This window comes from Spodoptera frugiperda, chromosome 1 (assembly GCF_023101765.2).
Source record: "Spodoptera frugiperda isolate SF20-4 chromosome 1, AGI-APGP_CSIRO_Sfru_2.0, whole genome shotgun sequence".
NCBI lineage: Eukaryota > Metazoa > Arthropoda > Insecta > Lepidoptera > Noctuidae > Spodoptera > Spodoptera frugiperda.
Genome location: NC_064212.1, coordinates 11,801,000 through 11,820,849, shown reverse-complemented (window position 1 = coordinate 11,820,849; position 19,850 = coordinate 11,801,000). Strand labels below are relative to the sequence as shown.

Below are 19,850 nucleotides of genomic sequence, written 5' to 3'. Positions count from 1 at the left end.
TTGTTGAGTCACTGTTGAAATATTTCTCAGATTTTTAACAGTTTTCTTATTTTTTTTTTTTTTATTATTTAAAACTTAACTAGTGATGCAAATAGTTTTTCTGTCACATTTTCTTGCTATACTTTAATTGATAAGTCTTATCTTTTCTGTAGTTATTTAAAGCCGTATAACATTACTACTTTCTGCCAGCGGTTTTGTATTCACACATACAATGATATTTAGCCACGACTAATATTAAAAATAAAACAAGTTTTACATTAATTGCAATTTATTGAACAATAACAATATTTTAATAGGAACAAACAGTATTCTTATTATGTATAAAATTATTTAGTTCAGTTTCAGTACGAGTCCTTCAAATCCGACGACTGGGAGCGATGAGGCGTCGTATACGTCACTGTAAACAGAAAAAAAAATATTAGGTCTATTTCATGAAATTAATTATTCCTCATCACGTAGTTATTGTATTCCATCGGGTTTTTATACTATATTTAATAGTTTCTAATAGGTTTGTTCATGAAATTGATTATTCTTCATCAAGTATTAATGTCTCTCTTGGAGTTTTATACTATTGTTTTTTACCTAAATAACAACCGTTTATAGACTACAACAACACTTTTTATTTTGAGTGGGGAGAGTCATCCAATGACTTTTCCCGCCTTGAGTGAGGCAAGAGGAAGTGTCGCTTTTACTGACAGAACAAAAAATCACACCGTTCCTACTCCTACTCCTCAAGAGCCGGAGCCCCGGAAAACCCGCTAGGTATTCCACAGCTCTGGATCAAGCACCAGCCCTACTAGGCCCCATCTGTAGTGGTTTACAACAACAGCTGGCTTAATGAAAAGCTAAAAAATCGTGTCTCATCCTCATCATTCAGAAATCCTTGAATCTCCCAATTTTTGCATTGTATGCCTATATAAGTCAGTCCAGTACTTACCCCTCATTCTTAGGAGAATCGATGCTTCTCAATACAACACTGACGTCACCGGCAACATTTTCAAAGTACGTTAGGTTGATAACATGTTCAGTATCACGCATGTTCACTACGACTAAATAAGTTTCTCCGTGGTACCATCTGAAATCAAAATGGCTGCTTAGTGAAAGGTCGAAAGCCACTGCGATTTTCAATTTTAAGATTAATTTTATATTAATTAATCTCTATAGTTTGTATTCAAATATTCAACACTGATGATTCGTTTGGATTTGTTTTGTAAAATAGCGAAGAATAAATGAATAGAGTGTAAACGATACTCGAAAATCTTGTACAATGAAACGCTAACAAGCAACAAACTTCGCTGTGTAATGCAACACGATTCAACAAAGTTTGTCAGATAAAATAGACACAACAAATAAGACAAGTAGACATCAATACAATTTCACATTAAATAAATCTTTGAAAATCTGCTGCTATATTATTTGAACATAGTAATTAATCAATTTATTCTAAAGCAAATTCTTCCATCAAAATATTGTGAAGCCTTGAAGGTTTCAATCAAATCAGTTCAATTATGAGCTTCACGGAGTGGGCCAATAATTTTATCCGGCTTGTTAATATTAGACTACCATTACGAAATCAAATATTTGCTACAGACTTTGTTTGTACATCAAATTATTACCAAGAATTAATCCAATTAAGATCATTTACTTTGTATCTGGAGTAGACATTTCCTACTTTAGTATCGAGATGAGAATTTTTGCTTCAATAAACAATTTTCAACTATCATTCGCCGTACATAATCTTCATAGAAATTGAAAAATTGTATAATTACTTTAATTGAAGCGAACAACTCTGGAACATATTTGACAACTTTATAAAGGTGTTAACAGAAATATCAAAGTCACACATACCTTCTAAATACAAAAACGTCATGGTTCATAGCCAAAGAGTCGTAACGTCCGTATCTGAAGACCTTCTCTTGACGGAGATCTGCCAAAGCCTGGTAGACTTTCAAATGTGACCTTTCAGCAGCTTCCTGGGCTTCTACGTTCAAGGTCTCATAGCCATCAGCTACTGGGAGCCAAGTTCTATCAGCGGTAGAGAAACCTATACAAAGAAACAATGATATAGATGAGATACTTGATTTTTATACTTACTTTAAAATAAAATAAATATTGATATAATAATAATCAAGTTTAGTTTCGTTTCGTTAGATATGATAAGTTTAAGGAATATGATAACATTTTTCCTTAAGTTTAGTAAACGAATCACTAACAGCTAAATATTTAGCACAAAAACGTATTAAACACCAATCGTTCTTCCAAGAAAATAAAGCAAGTCTCCGTCCATCCGTAATTACATCACGGTTCAGTGTGATCAAAAGCAGTCTATCGTCAGCCAACAATAACCTTGATTGAACTCAGCATCGGTGTGGAATGACAAGTGATCTCAACATCTCCCTGTTTTCCCAATCTCGTGTTGATTGCATTTATTCAAACTTACCAGCGTTTTTATCTGCGTTCCATTGGAATGGAGTACGTTCAGGATCGCGGGATGACGACACATAATTGATTGGATCATTTGTGTTACATCCGGATGGATCGACTGTGTCTTCCCAGCTGACGTAGCCGTCTACTAAGCCGAGTTCTTCGCCCTGGGATTTGGATTTTAGTTACATTATAAATGTGTAAAAGATATAAAAATATGCTTTAGAACGTATTATCGTTCTGATTTCTAAACAAATAATTATTTTGATTTCATTACAATATTTCCTTAATATTTTAAGAACGAAATCACTACGACATATTTGTCAAATAATATATAAGTACGTATTCAAAATAAATCTTACCATGTAAGTCACTCCTACTCCAGGAAGCAACAATACAATCATATTGATTCCGTCGACCAAAGGCGGGCCGTATCTAGTTGCCATTCGGCTGTTGTCATGGTTACCGACCTGCGAAAGATTGCTTTCTATTTAATCTTATTTCTTCCTCTGTATTTGAGTAAATTTTAGTAAGTACTTACCACCCAATTAGCGCCTTTATCAACAGGTTTGTAGGTTAAGAATTTGTCGATAGTGTACTTTATGTCGGCGGCGGAGGATGAGGCATCAACGTCAGTGATTAGGTCGAAATTAAATGGCATTTGGGCTCCCTCCTTATCCCCTTCGCCGAAATACCTGACTACGTTCTGAATAGTAGCGTACACTTCAGTCATCATCACTCTAGTTAGGCCATCTTTTTCTTTGAATTCGTCGAAAACATCTCTCCATTCGTACACCATGTAGTATGTCTCTTCACGATCTTTGGTGTAAATGTGGCTTAAGTAGTCATGGGACTCGGGGTCAGCGTTAATGTTTCCAGAGAGTGGCTCGTCTGGGTACTTGCCTCCGAAGAGTTCTTTGTCTGCCTCGTAAAGACAGTTGACTGCGTCTACTCTGAAGCCTGCTACGCCTTTGCCTAGCCAGAAACGGATAATATTCTGAAAAGATACAAATAAATTGAAATTCTTTGGCGTTTGTATACAAATATTTATGTTTTATTTTTTTGTTATTTTTACCTTCATCTCTTCAACAACTTCGGGGTTGCGGTAGTTCAAGTCAGGTTGGCCAACAGCAAATTGATGCAAGTAATATTGACCAACTTCTTCCCTGTACTCCCAGGCACTACCTCGGAAATGACTCAACTAGAAACAATACAAATAATATGTTTTATTACACTTGTTATTGTTTAAAACGGTAGAAAAGTTGAAGAAGTTTTTATTTGTTTATAGAGATAATAATTAGGTACGGTACTATAAAACTGAATCGTTCAATGTGTTTCTAAGCACTAATTTCGAGAACAGCTGAAGCGATTTCGTTAAATCTTTTTTTGTTGGGTTTGTTCTTGTTAGGAGAAGGTTCTTACGTAAGAAACAAAACAAATATACGCAGAAAAATATTCGAAAGCAAAACAAATTTCGCGGGGTCGGCTAGTAGTCTATATTTCACCGAAGTTTAACTCGTCACAACGACATAGGTACCAAGCATACAAATTAAAATAATGGTATGTACTTTCATAACAACAACCCCGAAACGCCACTCAACCCTCACTCCAAAACGGTATATTAAATAGAACCATGGAAGAACAACTTGCAATAAAAGAGCACTCAATAAACTTTCCTCATTACAATCATTAAGTCCACAGAGAAGTAAACCGAAATCTTACCGCGTTTCATTGTTCGTGCTAAAACTCTTACCCAATTATTTGGCGGGTGCCTGTTACCGTCTTCATCGATCACTCCATCCTCCCAGACGAAGTAATTGTAATACTTTTCATTGCCATTCAGAGCTTCTTCGAACCAGACGCTCTCATTCGATGTATGATTTGGCACCAAGTCCAAAACTACCTTAATGTCTGTGAATAGATTCAAGAATAAAAATTCATCCTTCAGACTAGTTAAAAGTTTTCAGAATATTTTCACAGCAAACTCTCACAATCTTTATTACAACGACTTGAATACAGACACTTGTAACTTCGTCAAGATTCTATTCAGTCTCATTCTTCAAAGTTAGGTGCTAATTTCAACTATTATTTTACTTTTTTTTTTGTTTCGTCTAAAGTTTTCTCTGCAATTATGTGAAGATTTTTTTTCTTTTTCATTTTCACTGAAGATTTAATTTAGAAATTTAATCAGACTAGTTTGGTACTTACCGAGTTCGTTAGCTTTCGCCATTAGAGCGTCAAAATCTTCCATTGTTCCATACTCGTCGTGGATGGCGTAAAAATCAGCAATGTCATATCCGAAGTCATACATAGGTGATTGGAACATTGGAGACATCCAAATTGCTCCAACACCTAAACTCTTGATGTATTCCAATTTTGATGTTATGCCTGTCAGACAGCGAAATGAGATAAAATCCCAATTTAAAGGATAATAATCCCTGTTGTAAACATAATTACGTGCTATTTCCCACGAGAGCAATTTGTCAAAGCTTTGAAATCTAGTTTTCAGACGTGAAATGTAAACTATATGATTGGCTCGGGAAATGGGACTAGTTTGTGTTATTATTGGCATTGAATTAAAACAGAGATTCATGAAATTAGTGCTACCGCCTGTAGCAATGAATTAACTTTACTAAAAGCGTTTTTCATTAAACATTTTCATTGTAAAGTAAAAATCATGGGCTCTCAAAAATAGAAGATTACTTACCATTCAAGTCTCCGATTCCATCACCATCGCTATCAAGGAAAGAACGAGGGTAGATCTGATAGAAGATCGTAGTCTCCCACCAGTCCAGTTCATTCTCTTCATGTCTTACCACATTTCCACTACACAAAACCAAAAAAAGTGGCAGGAATAAAACTGCCCTCATTTTACTGAATAATTAACACCATGTACAATGGAAAATCTGCCACCGAACTTAGGTAATGCATAGATTTTATAGAGTATTCTTTATCTATTATCGAAATAACATACAGAGAGGTATGATAAAAAGGGACATTTCGAGATTAAACTGACAAACAAGTTCGGTAAAGATTGTATCTTAAGTAATCGGTTATGCAATCTCTGATAATAGTTCACAGAATCTATGTGAGCAAAATGTTTGTATTATTTGGGATGATGATATCATTTATCCTCTTTTACTTTCATCATGTTCAATAAAGTGTTTAAATAACATGTTCCTACTTAATTAATAAATGTTTTATTAGCTTTAAAAGAACTCGTTACGACTGGTCAGATACATTTTTATAGTAATCCAGTAGTTGAATCTTACGTCTTAAGCGGCACAGCAGTCTCATCATCATCATTGATCATCTTTTCTTCTCCTTGTATTGTCACATTATTTCTAAAGGCTGAAGAACTCTTTGATCATAGAATCAACAAATCCAAGAACGTACCCCAATCTACACTTGGAACATACACTTAAGGCTACTCGACCTTCGAAGACATAGATCAAGCAAATCTTATTCATCCACGTGTGATCACATTGACAGACAAAACTCACTTTTACTTCGATTATCTTTCAACGGCAGATACGGATACCTATCAATATTTTGAAAAACAAATCTATTTGTGGTAAAATCGAGATAATTTTCAAGATCAGACGCAGAATTCAGTGGAGGCGATAAAAGAGCTCATCTTGGTAGTTATCACGCTAGACGCACGCTCTTGTAGGTCTCAGTTATCAACGAGAAATATGATAAGCACAGATGCTCTAGATTCTATATGACATCAATCTCACTGTTAATCCAATGTCACGCTCAAGATTCGTGAAGACGGAATATTAGATTATAAATTGTGTTTGAATTATACGTGAGGAAAATGTTCTAGTTAAGACTTAACCACGAGAGAATAAAATATAAGGCCTATTGGGGGTTGTTGGGGAATCGGGGATTGGGAAGATTGGGAAGGGGGATAATTGTGCCTCCGGTGACCTAACTCACATAACGAAACACAACGCAAACGTTGTTTCACGTCGCTTTTCTGTGAGGCTGTGGTATCACTTCGGTCGAACCGGCCTATTTGTGCCGAAGCATGACTCTCCTATACCTTAAATAGCAAAAGAACTTTAATTTATCAGGCTGATTAAGTTTAGAGACGAGACGAACCTATTACCCGACTACTTTACAAAGATTACATTAAATAATATAGTAGTCGAAACAGAATCATTTTTGAAACAAAAAGTCTAGAAGAAATCCAATTGAGACAAAATGCCGACTACCATTTTGTAAGATAGCTGCTTTCTACAATGATTGCCAATCAAATATTTATTAGATTTGACGTCTGCGTTTGCTATTCTTTCTACACGAGTGCTCTTATCAATCGAAATATTCTAACACTTGGTGTCTTTTTGGAATATAGAAGAAGATTCCCAACTTAGTCTATGAGATAGTTCGGGACATTTATTTGTTCGAAAAAAACGTTCCCTTGAGCATTTTATTGGGTCAATGGGCACGTACTGGCTTATTGAATAAGTGTTGTTTGTTACTCAGGTGTGAATAAAACTTATTCTTTTGTCTTCATCACGTTTACTGAAAGGGCATTATCTATTGAGATTGTCTGACAATAACAAATGTGATAAAATGACAGCTAAATATTATATTTTTATATAATTAATTAATTATCTTTTATATTTAATTTTCAATACAAACTGCATCCCTTCTATTGCAAAGAAAACCATCAAGTAACTTAATAGCATATATTAAACAATAGGCACATTTAGGTAAATATCTATTCTAAGCTACAATTCACACTGTATACACTCAAACCTGCATCCTCAGTACCAGAGCTTCATCAGCTGCCAAATCCAAGTAATTAGCTTGCACGCTATCACTGAAAACAAGCAATACAATTTAATCATCAACGAGTCGTGAGAGCCCAAGGCTGGACTATGGGTCTCCTCTACAAAATAGGGATTTGTTATAGTCTTAAAATTTGGTAAGCGGATTGGAGATCGCAGTTTTAAAATGATAAGGGTTGATAGAGACCGCTACTGCCCAGTATCTCTCAAATAATTATGTTGTCCGTTATCGTCATCACATATAGTAACAATATCGCTTCAATCCAGCTACGATATTTTTATAGCGTCAATACACATAGTAAAAAGGCTGTAAGCGCGTGGTCCGTGAGCTTACAGCCCGCTTACAGCCTATTTTGTATTGTTTCTAAAGGAAAATGCGCCGTGCGGAGCCATTCCGCAGTAAGATCAATTTAATACTTGAAATAAGTGAATAAGACAATACAATACAATGAATTTTCTCTAAGAAACCTAGACAGATAGACAGACAGACTAACAAGACAGTTATTTTCGTCCAAGGACGTAATGTGTTAAAACGTTATTTATGTGTCTGAAAATTGCACTGGATTTTTCAACGTCTCTCGTGTACGTGCTTTGTTACTAAACATCGCACGAGACACGATAGCGTTTATAAAAACATAAGAGTAATCAAAATGTGTCAAATATTTGTGAAAGATTCTTATTTATTTTATTTTTAGCCATGGTCGTCCTTTTGCAGGGCAATGGCCTTCCTTTGGACCCTCCTTCCACTCCTCTCTGTGTAAAGCTTTCTGTGGCCAACGCTTGTCGTAGGTGTCAAATTCGTGTTGACGTTGAGTGGGCTCTACTCAATTGAGAGTTTTGCCCACCGATCATCCTACATGCGGCTGATGTGACCAGCTTAAACTTGCGGCTTTCTGACCTATGACAGATTTGTATAATTTTAAGAAAATTGAAACTTACCTATAGGTTCTGGAAGAGAGAACACTGCTGGCTTCAACCTCTAGCTGGCCAAATATCAGGTCGAAAGCAGTTAGATTGACCACGTGGTACACTTTCCCAACATTCATAACGACTATGTAGGTATCATCGTTAAACCATCTGAAAGAAAATATTAATGAAAAGAAGAAAAATATTTTAAATTTGAAAAAAGTTTAAAGCACTCATTGAATTTTTATTCAAAACTACGTTAAACTCTGTTTGAAACAAGCATTTAAAGTCAAAGCGTATACTTTTCTGAACAGTTTAACAAAGTTCGTAAAATTCAATACATGTTTTAATACATATATTTTGTAGTGTATAGTTTTCAATTCTTTATAAAAAACCGACTTCTACTCAAGTTATAATATATGGTATAAGCCGGTAAACGAGTAGACCCATCGCCTAATGCTAAAGAATCGCCATCGCCCATAGACACCCGAAACACCAAAGGCGTTGCGTTGCCGACCGTGATATCACTCCGGTCGGGCCGGTCTGTTCATGCCGAAGCATGGCTCTCCCACACTTAACTTATTAAATATCATGTACATAACAATAGATAAAACTTTAAGCATATAAGGGTATTTTTAAAGCATATCACGTACCTCTTGAAAGCGTACACGTCACTATTCAGTGCCAGAGACTCGAACCTACCCAGTCTAAAGGCTGGTCGTATGCGCAAATTGGTCAGGGTACGATAAACTTGGTAGTGAGAACGGACTGCGGATCTCTGAGCAGCCACATTCAACTGCTCAAAACCTTCTGCCACAGGCAACCACGTGGTATCAGCAGCTGAAAATCCTGGTAAAAACAAAGAAATTAAATTAGGAGTATCTGAAAATAGCAGCGTTACATCAAAACCATGTAAATAATTGCCTAGCATGACTACATGGTTGACGCGGTGGCTGGGAAACCGACTGCCGCGCAACGTGTAGTGTGGTCTATAAATTGTTGTTTCGGGTCTGAGTGTCATGTGTATTTGAACTTGTATGTTTGTAAGCCACGACACAGGAGAAAATCCTAGTGAACCGCAACGTTTTTTTTAAAGCAATTGTTACGTGCGTTCCATTTCTATTATATCGTTACTCCATGCGTTCGAACTCAATAAATAATTATATTATACGCAATTACTGCCCTTGTTATTAAAACAAAGCAGCCAATTCGCCAAACAGAGCCACTTAGTCAACTTAATTCTTGAAGATACCTTTTAGAAAAAGGGTTTTAAGAATATCAAATCAAAGGGTTCGGTTATTTAAATTTGAAATCGGATAACACACATAAACCGCTGACTCATGTTTTACTTTGCCGAATAATCTTTAGGGTATAAAGTTTGAAAATCCTAAAAAAATTATGTGTACGAAGATAAGTCAAACATAATCTTTATCTTTCAAAACTTTCTTAAACTTTAGATTGATTTTTTATTGAATCATGGATGCAACGTTATGCGTTTTATCTCCGTAGGGGAAGGCAGAGGTACACGTACACCCACTTTTCACCATTTGTGTTTATAAAACCCATGTAATTCCCTATGGATGAGCCTATTACCATATACTGGGCACATTTCCTGACTCCGTACTACTACAAAGAAATTTTCGAAAAACCGATAAAAGCTTTGCCCGACCCGGGAATCGAATCTGAGACCCCTTGCACGGCAGTCACAACTGTGACCACTCGACTAACGAGGCAGTCATCACTTACATCATGAAGTTCAAAGTAAAACTTTGTATTCAATATCAAGAGTCCCATTTGACTTCAACATAATGTTAGGTTAAAACCAACAAAAGCCAGCGAATGGTGGAATGAATAAACCTTTGGAGTGTTGATGAACATCAGCAAACCTTTTCATATAATATTTAAGGTACATTTCCTTTTTTGTCCTCAGTTGACCTCGGCATTATTCATGTGGAAATTTGAAATAGGTATTCAAAAGGTTGCGTACCTGCGTTTTTTCCGTTGCTCCACTGAAACGGGGTCCTGACGGGGTCGCGGGACACTTCGATGAAATTAACAGGGTCGTCCGTATTGCAGGCTTGAGGATCCTTCGTTTCGCTCCACGGCACGAATCCATTTACCATTCCTATTTCTTCGCCCTTCAATATTTATGTGTCATTTGCATAAGCGTTTACAAAATGTAGATTAATAAATAAATACATACATAACAAAACGGCAGTTCAGTCTTCAAAAAACATAATTTAGTACCCTTAGTATGAGTTTGCTTTACGTCGAAACGAGAGCGCGTTCGGCGCTCTGATTGGTTGATTTATTCGAGCCGGCCAATCAGAGCGCCGAACGCGCTCTCGCATTGATTACTTTAAACGTAAAACAAACTTGTACTAAGGGTACAGGTACGTTAAAATAAGTGTTACTATACAGAGTGTATTTTAAGTAAGAACCATGTTGATCCTAAACGATTTAGAACACAAAAAGGCTTAAAGATCAAAACTAAAACAAAGCTAAGACCTTTTGCCGTTGTAATCTTTGGAGTGAATATATAATTACCTATTTACATATAATTGTACTATTTATTTAACAAAATGTACCTCGTAGGTGTAATGAATCTCTTTAATGTGTACCTACAAAGGCTATATTATCTAACAGCTAAGTGCTAAGGTTTTAAACGTTTACCATATAAGTGATAGCGATCCCAGGTAGTAACAGAACGAGCATGTTGAAGGCATCCACTAGTTCAGGCCTGAATCTTGATGCTACTCTGCTCTTGTCGTGATTTCCAGTCTGGAATATAAGTATCAATGCTTTATTATAACAGTATTCATTTTATTAATGTATCATACTGCGAATTCAGGTTATCAATACCAATCTATTGAAAACAAATATAATCTAGGAATAGAATTAGGTACTACCTAATACATTCCTAGTTTTATTACACCTGATACCTTTCATGTATCTAATGGATATGTTGAAAACATATTTCATTTTCCAAACATATTCATCATTCGTAACAACATCACATTTTTACATTACACCTCAATACTAGCGACCTTCCCATTATAGAAACACATTATCACTTGACACACAACTCGATTCCCGAGGCGCTCGATTCGCAACAACATCGATCATAATAATTATCTTATTAGAATTCAAGAATAGAGGGGAATACCTTTTTCAAGAATAACCACGCCCACCGTGTTTGCTAAGGAAACCAAATCCATAGCTTCCCTGGGGCTAACAGTTATCAGTTAGACTGTATACACGGTGTAACAAAAAGGGGGTATACATATCAAGTGCACAGTTTCTAGATATTAACAAACGATACGGGAAGGGTTTTTTAAACTCACGTTTTCATGGAACGAAGTTATAGATTTTTCCAACATTTATTTTTTATTTTTCGTGCGAATTAAAATTATGTAGATAGGTACTAGGCGATCAGATTTACAGAAAAAATGTTTCGTAATATTAGCGAATGACTCCTGTAGTGTGACACATTTGTATGATTTAAAATCAAAAACCATGCGACTATTTTTTAACGTATTTTAAGCTGTAACTTTGTGTAGAGATTCTATTCAACCTGTATTCTTCAGTGCTTCTTGATGTATATGGGTATTTTGTTACACGCTGTATATGTGTGTATATAGAAAGAGTATACTTAGCTGACCTTGTTTTATTTGTTGACATGTAGCAATTAATGTTCGGTGTCGTAACTTTTCCCCATCGGGTAAATGTGAACGAAAATTAGACACCGCTGGAGGCTGGAGGCGGTTTGATAAAGTTAACAAAGTTGTTAAATGTGTCAATTTGTAAGTACGCCTTATAAAGGATCCACTTTAGAATGTTCCTACATAATTTACTGATACTAAAATTACTTTTGGTGTCAGAGTTACGACTGAAAGGCTTTAAAATTATCAGAGTAAAGCTTAGAACTAGTCTGTTAAAATTAGACATTTGCCTTTTAACAATACTCGTATAATTAATTTAAGATTATAATATGTAATTGTTTAGTAGCCTGCAACGTCGTCTCGTCTGCGACTCGAAACTAGTAGGTAAGGCTTTTCTCCATTAATTAACGTGAGTAATAAACCGTGATTTTTAGTTAATTTAGTATGTCCCACGGTAGTTATCATATTTATGTGATCGTCTTGTTATTTATGTACATTAATTATTGTCTTATTATTTGGAAAACACTTCACTATAGCTATACACTATTCATATAAGAAAATAAAGAACTCTTTCTGTTAGAACGTTCCAAGATCGAGTAGATACAAAAGAGGGATGTAAAAGTTGCACTCACCACCCAGTTGGCTTGTTTCTTCAAAGGTTTGTACGTGAGCCATCTATCAACCGCGTACTTAATGTCCCTAGCGTCCGAGTCTTTGTCTAAGTCCGCGATGAGAGCCAAATTGAATGGAATATGAGCACCAGTGTGAATGCCTTCGCCGTAGTACCTCACTGCATTTTTGATGTTCGTGCTAGCCTCTGTCATCATTATTCTGGAAGAAGAATTGTTAGATGTAGTTATGTTTTATTCCTAAATGAAATCTGCTTTAGTCTATTCAGAATAATTAGTGTACTTTTCTACCAGATGTGTGCTATTCGTTTGGCTTCCACTAATCAAATTCATAGTTTTGCACTGGTGGAAACGGACCCAGCTAAGCTATGTTTTTTTTTTGGAAAGATGCGTGCTATGTGTGGCTTCCCTACTATCGATATCGACTCGACTATACAAGCTGCGCATGTTTCAAGCACAACTACCTAGCAAAGTAGCAGTGGAAATAGTCACATAATTATGTAGTTTCACAGCTTAGCTAATACATCTTCGTAGCAGGGCTACATAGCACGTCTCTAGTGGAAAAGCACTTTTAAACACAAACAATTCATTCATGCACTAGTTTCTTTCATTGAAATCCACTCAAGACTCACAAACAAACGTAGGTACTTTTCAGTTCAAAAGATCAAAATAAATAAGCAGTACTGAAGCTGGTATAATTATGAACAGAATTATTGTTGTACAACTTCACACCCAATTGATGCGCACACGTCCTCCAGCACGCAATGTGCGTCCATAAATTTATTAGCGCGCACATAAATTTTCGTCGAAACCAACAAACAAAATGATTTTTACTACACAGCTTTTAGGCAACGAATTTCAAAGAGATTTAATTTATAGATAGTTTACCATAATAATATGTATTCACAAAATATTTTTTTGTTCGTGTTATTTTTCCCAGTTTTCATCAGTGGACTGTCATTGAAAAAAATGTAAATTGACATGGTTTTACATCACGGTGGAAATTGAAAATTTGGATCATCATGAGAATTCTTCATCGTTTTAATATTCATGAAAGTTATTTTTTTCGGTTATTTTTTTTAACTGCCATATTCATTAGCACGTCAACGGTGAATTTCTCTGGGGAAAAATGTATATAGGCACATTCTGCTTATCTGTTGTTCTTTTTTTAAATTAAATTGTTGCAGTTACGTATTATTTTCTTTTTTCTTTATTAAATTAGGTATTTTTGTATGTAAAATGATACATGCCAGTTCTATTGTATTTAAAAAAATTCAGTTAAACGTTTCTATATTTTTGGATTAAAAAAGTTTATTCCTGTTTTAACGTGTTAGTCCAATCTGAAGACCTACTTTTGTTATCTGTACTCTTAGTACAAGTTTGTCCGTTACCTTAGTTCGGCGCTCTAATTGATTGGTTAATTCGAGCCGGCCAATCGCGTTTGTTTCGATTACTTTACAGCAAACTCATACTAAAGGTATTGCAGTAGCTATAAAACTGTAGTTCAAATCAAATAACGGAACAACACCTTTACGACGACATGAATAAAAATTGATATTGTACTTCTTTACATACCTCGTTAAATTATCCCTTATAGCAATAGCATCGAATACATCTCGGAATTGAGACACCATGTCATAAGTCTCTTCTTGGTCCTTAGTATACACATGTTCTAAGAACCCGTAGTCGTCTGGACCCAAATTTGGTTTACCAGTCATTGGTTCGTTGGGATACCTTCCACCATACACATCTTTGTCGACTTCAAAGAAAAGATTGACAGAATTCACCCTCATACCGGCAACTCCCTTTTCTAACCAGAATTTTATTATGTTCTGTAAAGAAGTTAGTTATTTAGATTGAACGTACAAACTCGTAGTCGTATTTAGAGACATTTAATGATTACTTAAACTATATTCCTTAGCAACGATTTTGTTCCGAAAACAATTGTTAAGTAATTATTAGAGACTCTGAGTACAGCGGTAAGTCATAAAAATATTGAAATTTACTGATGAAATTTGGTAGGTTAGGATAGGTTACATGAATGTGTATCTATCTCTTGTAAGTATTACCTAAGGCATAAAAGGGACAACGTAACAGATTACCGGGGCTCCAGCTTAAAACAGGAGAAGGAACAGGATGGTTTTTAATAAGAGTCTGACACTCCTTTTCGCCTCAACCACGGCGGGAGAAACCATTGCATTGGATTTCCCTACTAGCTAGGCACTAGTGATTAATTCTATATATGATTGAAAATAGAAATGTTAATTCGAAAATATTATGTACTCGTACTCAAACAACACCAGCTACAGACCACAAACAGAACCAAAAGCTAATCATAGAGTTAGCAACTTGTTTATATTTCAACAGATAAACATATTATTTATTCAGTGTACAAAGCTTTATCAAATTCGAAGGCCGTGTACTAGGAGAACATTAATCTTCATTACACGTAGCGGAGTCACAAATAAACTAATGTTATTTACAAATCTGATTCTTTATTTAGATAATGTACGTAGTAACTATTTGTTTATAGTGTTGCGTACAGAATTTACAAAACAAACGAAGACAGTAACCAAAGTTTTCAACTGAACAGTTCACGTGTTAAATAATAAATAAGTTCAACGTCTGATTTGTGAATTGATTTTGGAAACAAAGTTTTGTTGAGTGTCTTATTATTATTTAAGGTATGGAAATCTTTTATTTGAAAAAATAAGAAAGCAACGTCACGCCTTTCCTATCCCCGAACGAGTAGGCAGAAGTGCACATTACGGCACGTAATGACGCTATACTATACACACCCACTTTTCATCATTTGTGTTATAACTTTATAAGTCCCATGAAAATTTTGAAAATTCGAAAAAAGCCCTGTATATCTTTGCCCAACCCGGGTATCTAACCAGAAACCCGACCGGAGGCAGTGTCTAAAAAAATATGTATATTTTATTTCTCACTAAAAATAACTATCATTATTGAAAAATGTACGTTAATGAAGCTCATGATGGAACATACCTTCATCTCTTCAACAACCACTGGGTTTCTGAAGTTAAAATCAGGCTGACTGCTTCCAAACTGATGGAAGTAGTATTGATCTCGAGACGGCATGTAAGTCCAAGCGCTTTTTCTAAACAAACTTATCTGAAATATGTCAGTAAACCTTTTTATTGTAGCCATATATGTAGAGGGGATACCAATAAATAAAATTGATCAGAGTGAATGTTCATTAGTATAATGGTGGTCTCAATACAAACCAAGTACAATAAACAGGATTATATAGTTTTTGATTTCGGACATTGGCTTCGAAGACGAATGACATAAGTTTGGGAGAGCCATGCTTCGGCACGAATGGGCCAGCTCGACCGGAGTGATACCACGGCCTCACAGAGAATCGACGTGAAACAACGCTTGCGTTGTGTTTCGTTTTGTAAGTGAGGTTTCCGGAGGCTCAATTACCTCCTTTTCCAATCTTCCTAATCACCGATTCATAAACAATCCCTAATCCCCAAAAAGCCGGCAATGCAGCGTAACGGTTCTGGTGTTTCGGTTGCCTATGGGCGGCGGCAACTGCTCACCATCAGGTACCGTCTGCTAGTTTAACGGCTTATATCATAAAAAAATGAGGTTAGTAAAAAAAAGATCTAAACCTTACCCAATTATTCGGTGGGCTCCTTTGACCACGGTCATTCAAGTGGCCATTCTCCCAAATGTACCAGTCGCTATAGTACTCGTCTCTATTCGACGACTTAATGAACCAGTCGCTCTCATTACTCGAGTGGTTCGGCACAAAGTCTAGGATTACTTTAATGTCTGGAACAACCGATCGGTAATGAGATCACCACGAGCCTTCATGGGAGAAAGCCACGATTAATTAAACACGACATTGGAGCTATTAATCATAAAAATAACATGTCTTTAGTAACATGTAATATGATAATGTAAAGTAACTCAAACAGAATCACTAATTAATAAATTCAACAGCTCTTTATATTCAGAACGCGATAGAATATTCCATCTGAAATGCCTAAAATATCTTGTTTTATTTATCGACTGTTAAATAACACTGCTATTATATTTCAACGTTCTTCTTTATCATCTGGAGTGCCTATTGGGAAAACATTTGAATTGGTTGGATCACCGCGAACCCATTTCAATTTCGACACTTAAGACAAAAATCAACAATACATAAGAGCCTCAAACTACTATTGTTAGAAGCACTCCCGAGTTATTCGAACCATCCAATCAGAAATGATTACAATCGCGGAAAAACAACACCAGAATAAATTGTTCAAATTATACAAACAGGCAGGCCCTTTCGAATGTAAATTGTAAAGGAAAATCTTATTAAGAAAGTTCAAATAACCGATATACCGTGCTATCGAATTTCGGTAACTAAAATTTCAATAAGTAATTCATTTCTTTGTTATGTATACATTTTTAGACTTACTTAGTTCTCCTGCTTTTCTGAGGAGTTGTTCGAAATCTTCCATAGTTCCGTACTCAGGTTGGATTGAATAATAATCTGATACGTCGTAACCGAAGTCGTGCATTGGAGATTTGAAGATTGGTGACAGCAATGTGGCGTCGACTCCTAACTCCTTGAGATACTCTAGCCTGGATGTTATTCCTAAAAACATGTATTATTTGTAAATAACAAATACATTTTTGAAAACCTCATAAGCTGTAAGACTTTTTCTTTCAATCTGCTTTATACTTGCGATAATAATTACCACAAATTCATGAATCAAATTCCGTATATATCTGTATATTCACAACTACAATAGGAAACGAAAATATAAAGTTATCTAGTCACGGTCCTATTTGGTTCCAGCCTTCCAGCCCTCTAACCTTGGACCTTTTTGCCTACAAAAGTGAGACATTTACACAAAAAATACCTACTCAGTCCATGCGTAAAGAAGGAGTGATAATTTAATCTGAACCCTATTTTCACTTGACCGGTATGCGTGCTTCAAGCTTGGTCTAGATAAGAGCTGAGAGTGTCAGGTAGATTAATGGACTCCGATGGTGTAAAGTGATAAGGACACACAGTTGGCCGCCCCAATTCGGTGTTTGTTTAGCAACAATTTGTGACAAAGCCTTTGCTCGCCGAAACTAAGACGTAGTATTAAATTGGATTGTAATCGAAAGGTAAAGATGAACAGTTTTAAACGGATTTCGTAATGATTTTGTTCAAATGCATGCCGATCAGTTATGATTTAAACATTATCTTACTTTAATTTTTAATTTGGTAAAAGTTAAATTTAAGCATGCATGAAAAGACAAGAGAGATGATGTTGTTGAAGCGAAAAGGGGTATATAAGATTCGTAGCAATTGACGTTCCATTGTCTCTACCTACCCCCATAAGAGACAGGCGTGAGGTTATGTATGTATTATCTAACTTTCAAAAAATCTTTAAATACCTTGCTACTTACCATTTAGGTCTCCGACACCATCTCCATCGCTATCCATGAAGGATCTTGGATATATCTGATACATCACTGCGGTCTCCCACCAATCCTGCTTCACGTTCACATTCTCATATCTTCCCTCAGTCGACTGAGCTGATAATACTATAGTACTAAGGACCAATATCTGCCACATCACTAAAATTAATAACGCCATTTTGATTTTTGAAACTAACTTTATAGGTAATAAAAAAATTATGTAATCTTAGTTAAAAATAAATTTTGTTACGCTCGAAAGAAATTAAACAAAAAATACCTATCCAGTAGTACTTCATAGTAAAGTTTTAGGAAGAACAAGAAAATTAGAAAGAAGTTTTCTAATTATTTTAAAACATTGTGCTGAGATAAAATTGTTCGAAGCACTGATAGAGACTGACAGCGAAGACGCTAATGAAATTTAATCGACGAGGCTTCTTAATACAACTCCGTTTATAAAACACGAAACATTGTTTCTCATTCTAACATAATATTTAGATTTGACTAAGACCAAACTAAAAACGGAAGTACTAACAATGTTTTGAAAAGAAGCCCGGTTACATTATACTGTGACAATATCAATTGTGAGACTGTTACGCCATTGTCTAACTGATGCAAATTGTACAAACTCATTTTATAAAAATCATTGGTATGAGATTAATTTCTAAAGGGAGATAAGATGTTAACAATGTTTTAAAAGCTCGGTGAATGCATAATGAGGTTGAATATCATAAATAGTTTACAAAAGGTAACAGTGAATCTAAAATGCTTGCACTAAACGAAGAGAAAGCTGGAACGTTCGTGGATAACAGAATTAATTAATGGCTGACAGGCGGAAAACGCGCCTGGGTTGTGGTTAGACACAGAGTAACAAAGTGAAATTTAATAAACACTGGAAAATTGTATGCTCGCTGAATACGTTGCGGTATTTACATTGAAATGTTAAAATTCAACTTCTTCGCACTACTACTTCATTTTAATTCTCAGTTGCTGACTAAATTAATACTTTATATTTCTAAATTAACTAAAAATCACGGTTGACTCACGTAAATTAATGGAGAAAAGCTCTACTACTTTCAAGTCACAGAGGGACTCTTTATCTTTAGGCCGGGGGACGTCGCCGTGTCTCGTGTGACTGGAAACTAGTAGAACTTTTTTCCCATTAATTTACGTGAGTAATCCGTGATTTTAGTTAATTTACTATGTCTCCCGATAATTATGAAAATGCTTATATTTCTTTTAAATATTGGAACGTGTGACCTACCTTGCAATATTTTACAGATTCACACATTCTTAGCATTTATGGACAGTGTTTTAGTTATTGACGATGATGATGATAAACTAGCATAACGGCTTAAATTAACATTACCAAGTAAACCGGCTTAGAATATTAGTGGTCAATTAAAGTAGAGTCATATTTACCTTAAAATCAACGTAACACTGAAAAGTTGTCTAAAATATATCACAGGTTGTCTAAAATATGTATAAAATATATCATACGGTTTCAGAATATTCAGTTTAACAACAATACAAACATTATTTAAAAAAATATATTAGAATAAAACTTAAAAAAAAATAACTATAACAAAAATTCTTTAAAAAAATCTCAGTAGACTGAAAAGTGACAGGTGATGCGATGCCTTTATATTCGAAGTGACTTTAAACTATTGGGCTGTTTGAAAATAACCTTTATCTAGATTCGATTGTCCTGCTAATCTAATTGATTTGTTTCTATAACAAAGACCTTGTCTAATAATATGATGTCACCTAATTTGGTCTTGACATCAGTTTGCCTCATGACTGCATCATCTAGAACATCAATAGTTATAGTGATAGTGACTGCATTGACATCTAGTGTTTAGTCTTTAAAAAAATTTCTTTATTTTTTTATGGAATAATCCGGCAAGCGAGCAGATGTATCACCTGATGGTAAGCAATCGCCGCCGTCCATGGACAATTGAAACACCAGAGGCGTTACAAGTGCGTTGTTGGCC

At 35.4% G+C, this 19,850-nt stretch overlaps 3 protein-coding genes across 26 annotated transcripts in view; 1 reads left to right on the top strand and 2 right to left on the bottom strand.

The window, feature by feature from the left end:
• The window catches only part of LOC118273360 (dual specificity calcium/calmodulin-dependent 3',5'-cyclic nucleotide phosphodiesterase 1), a 531,383-nt gene that overhangs the window by 379,403 nt on the left and 132,130 nt on the right, over positions 1–19,850 (top strand). The window lies entirely within an intron of this gene.
• Positions 251–5,354, bottom strand: LOC118273363 (maltase A1-like). The gene is made up of 10 exons (XM_035590297.2): positions 5,132–5,354; positions 4,633–4,812; positions 4,178–4,335; positions 3,500–3,625; positions 2,966–3,421; positions 2,787–2,894; positions 2,441–2,591; positions 1,849–2,044; positions 938–1,075; positions 251–397 (listed from the first exon to the last, which is right to left on the bottom strand). The coding sequence occupies exons 1-10, from the start codon at positions 5,292–5,294 to the stop codon at positions 331–333; spliced, it is 1,743 nt and encodes a 580-aa protein (XP_035446190.2). The 5' UTR covers positions 5,295–5,354; the 3' UTR covers positions 251–330.
• LOC118273362 (maltase 2-like) lies at positions 7,108–19,448 on the bottom strand. 2 transcript variants are annotated; one of them, XM_035590296.2, is made up of 12 exons: positions 19,279–19,448; positions 17,848–18,018; positions 16,862–17,041; positions 16,067–16,224; positions 15,430–15,555; positions 13,996–14,252; positions 12,424–12,622; positions 10,803–10,910; positions 10,117–10,267; positions 8,783–8,978; positions 8,163–8,300; positions 7,108–7,255 (listed from the first exon to the last, which is right to left on the bottom strand). In XM_035590296.2, exons 2-12 carry the CDS (start codon positions 18,014–18,016, stop codon positions 7,186–7,188), a joined length of 1,752 nt encoding a protein of 583 aa, XP_035446189.1. In that variant the 5' UTR covers positions 18,017–18,018; positions 19,279–19,448; the 3' UTR covers positions 7,108–7,185. The 2 variants fall into 2 exon arrangements, with proteins under 2 accessions (XP_035446189.1, XP_035446187.1); XM_035590294.2 differs by lacking the exon at positions 19,279–19,448 and adding an exon at positions 18,137–18,277.

Bases quoted from the DNA above. Each gene is read 5' to 3' on its own strand.
- LOC118273363 (XM_035590297.2), bottom strand. From the start codon at position 5,294: ATGAGGGCAGTTTTATTCCTGCCACTTTTTTTGGTTTTGTGTAGTGGA. The intron at 3,422-3,499 runs GTAAAAATAACA...GTATCTTTTCAG, and splicing joins AAGTTGTTGAAGAGATGAAG to AATATTATCCGTTTCTGGCT. The intron at 2,895-2,965 runs GTAAGTACTTAC...AATCTTTCGCAG, and splicing joins ATAAAGGCGCTAATTGGGTG to GTCGGTAACCATGACAACAG.
- LOC118273362 (XM_035590294.2), bottom strand. The intron at 15,556-16,066 runs GTAAGGTTTAGA...GACATATTTCAG, and splicing joins GGAGCCCACCGAATAATTGG to ATAAGTTTGTTTAGAAAAAG. The intron at 8,301-8,782 runs GTACGTGATATG...ATTTTCTTTCAG, and splicing joins GACGTGTACGCTTTCAAGAG to ATGGTTTAACGATGATACCT.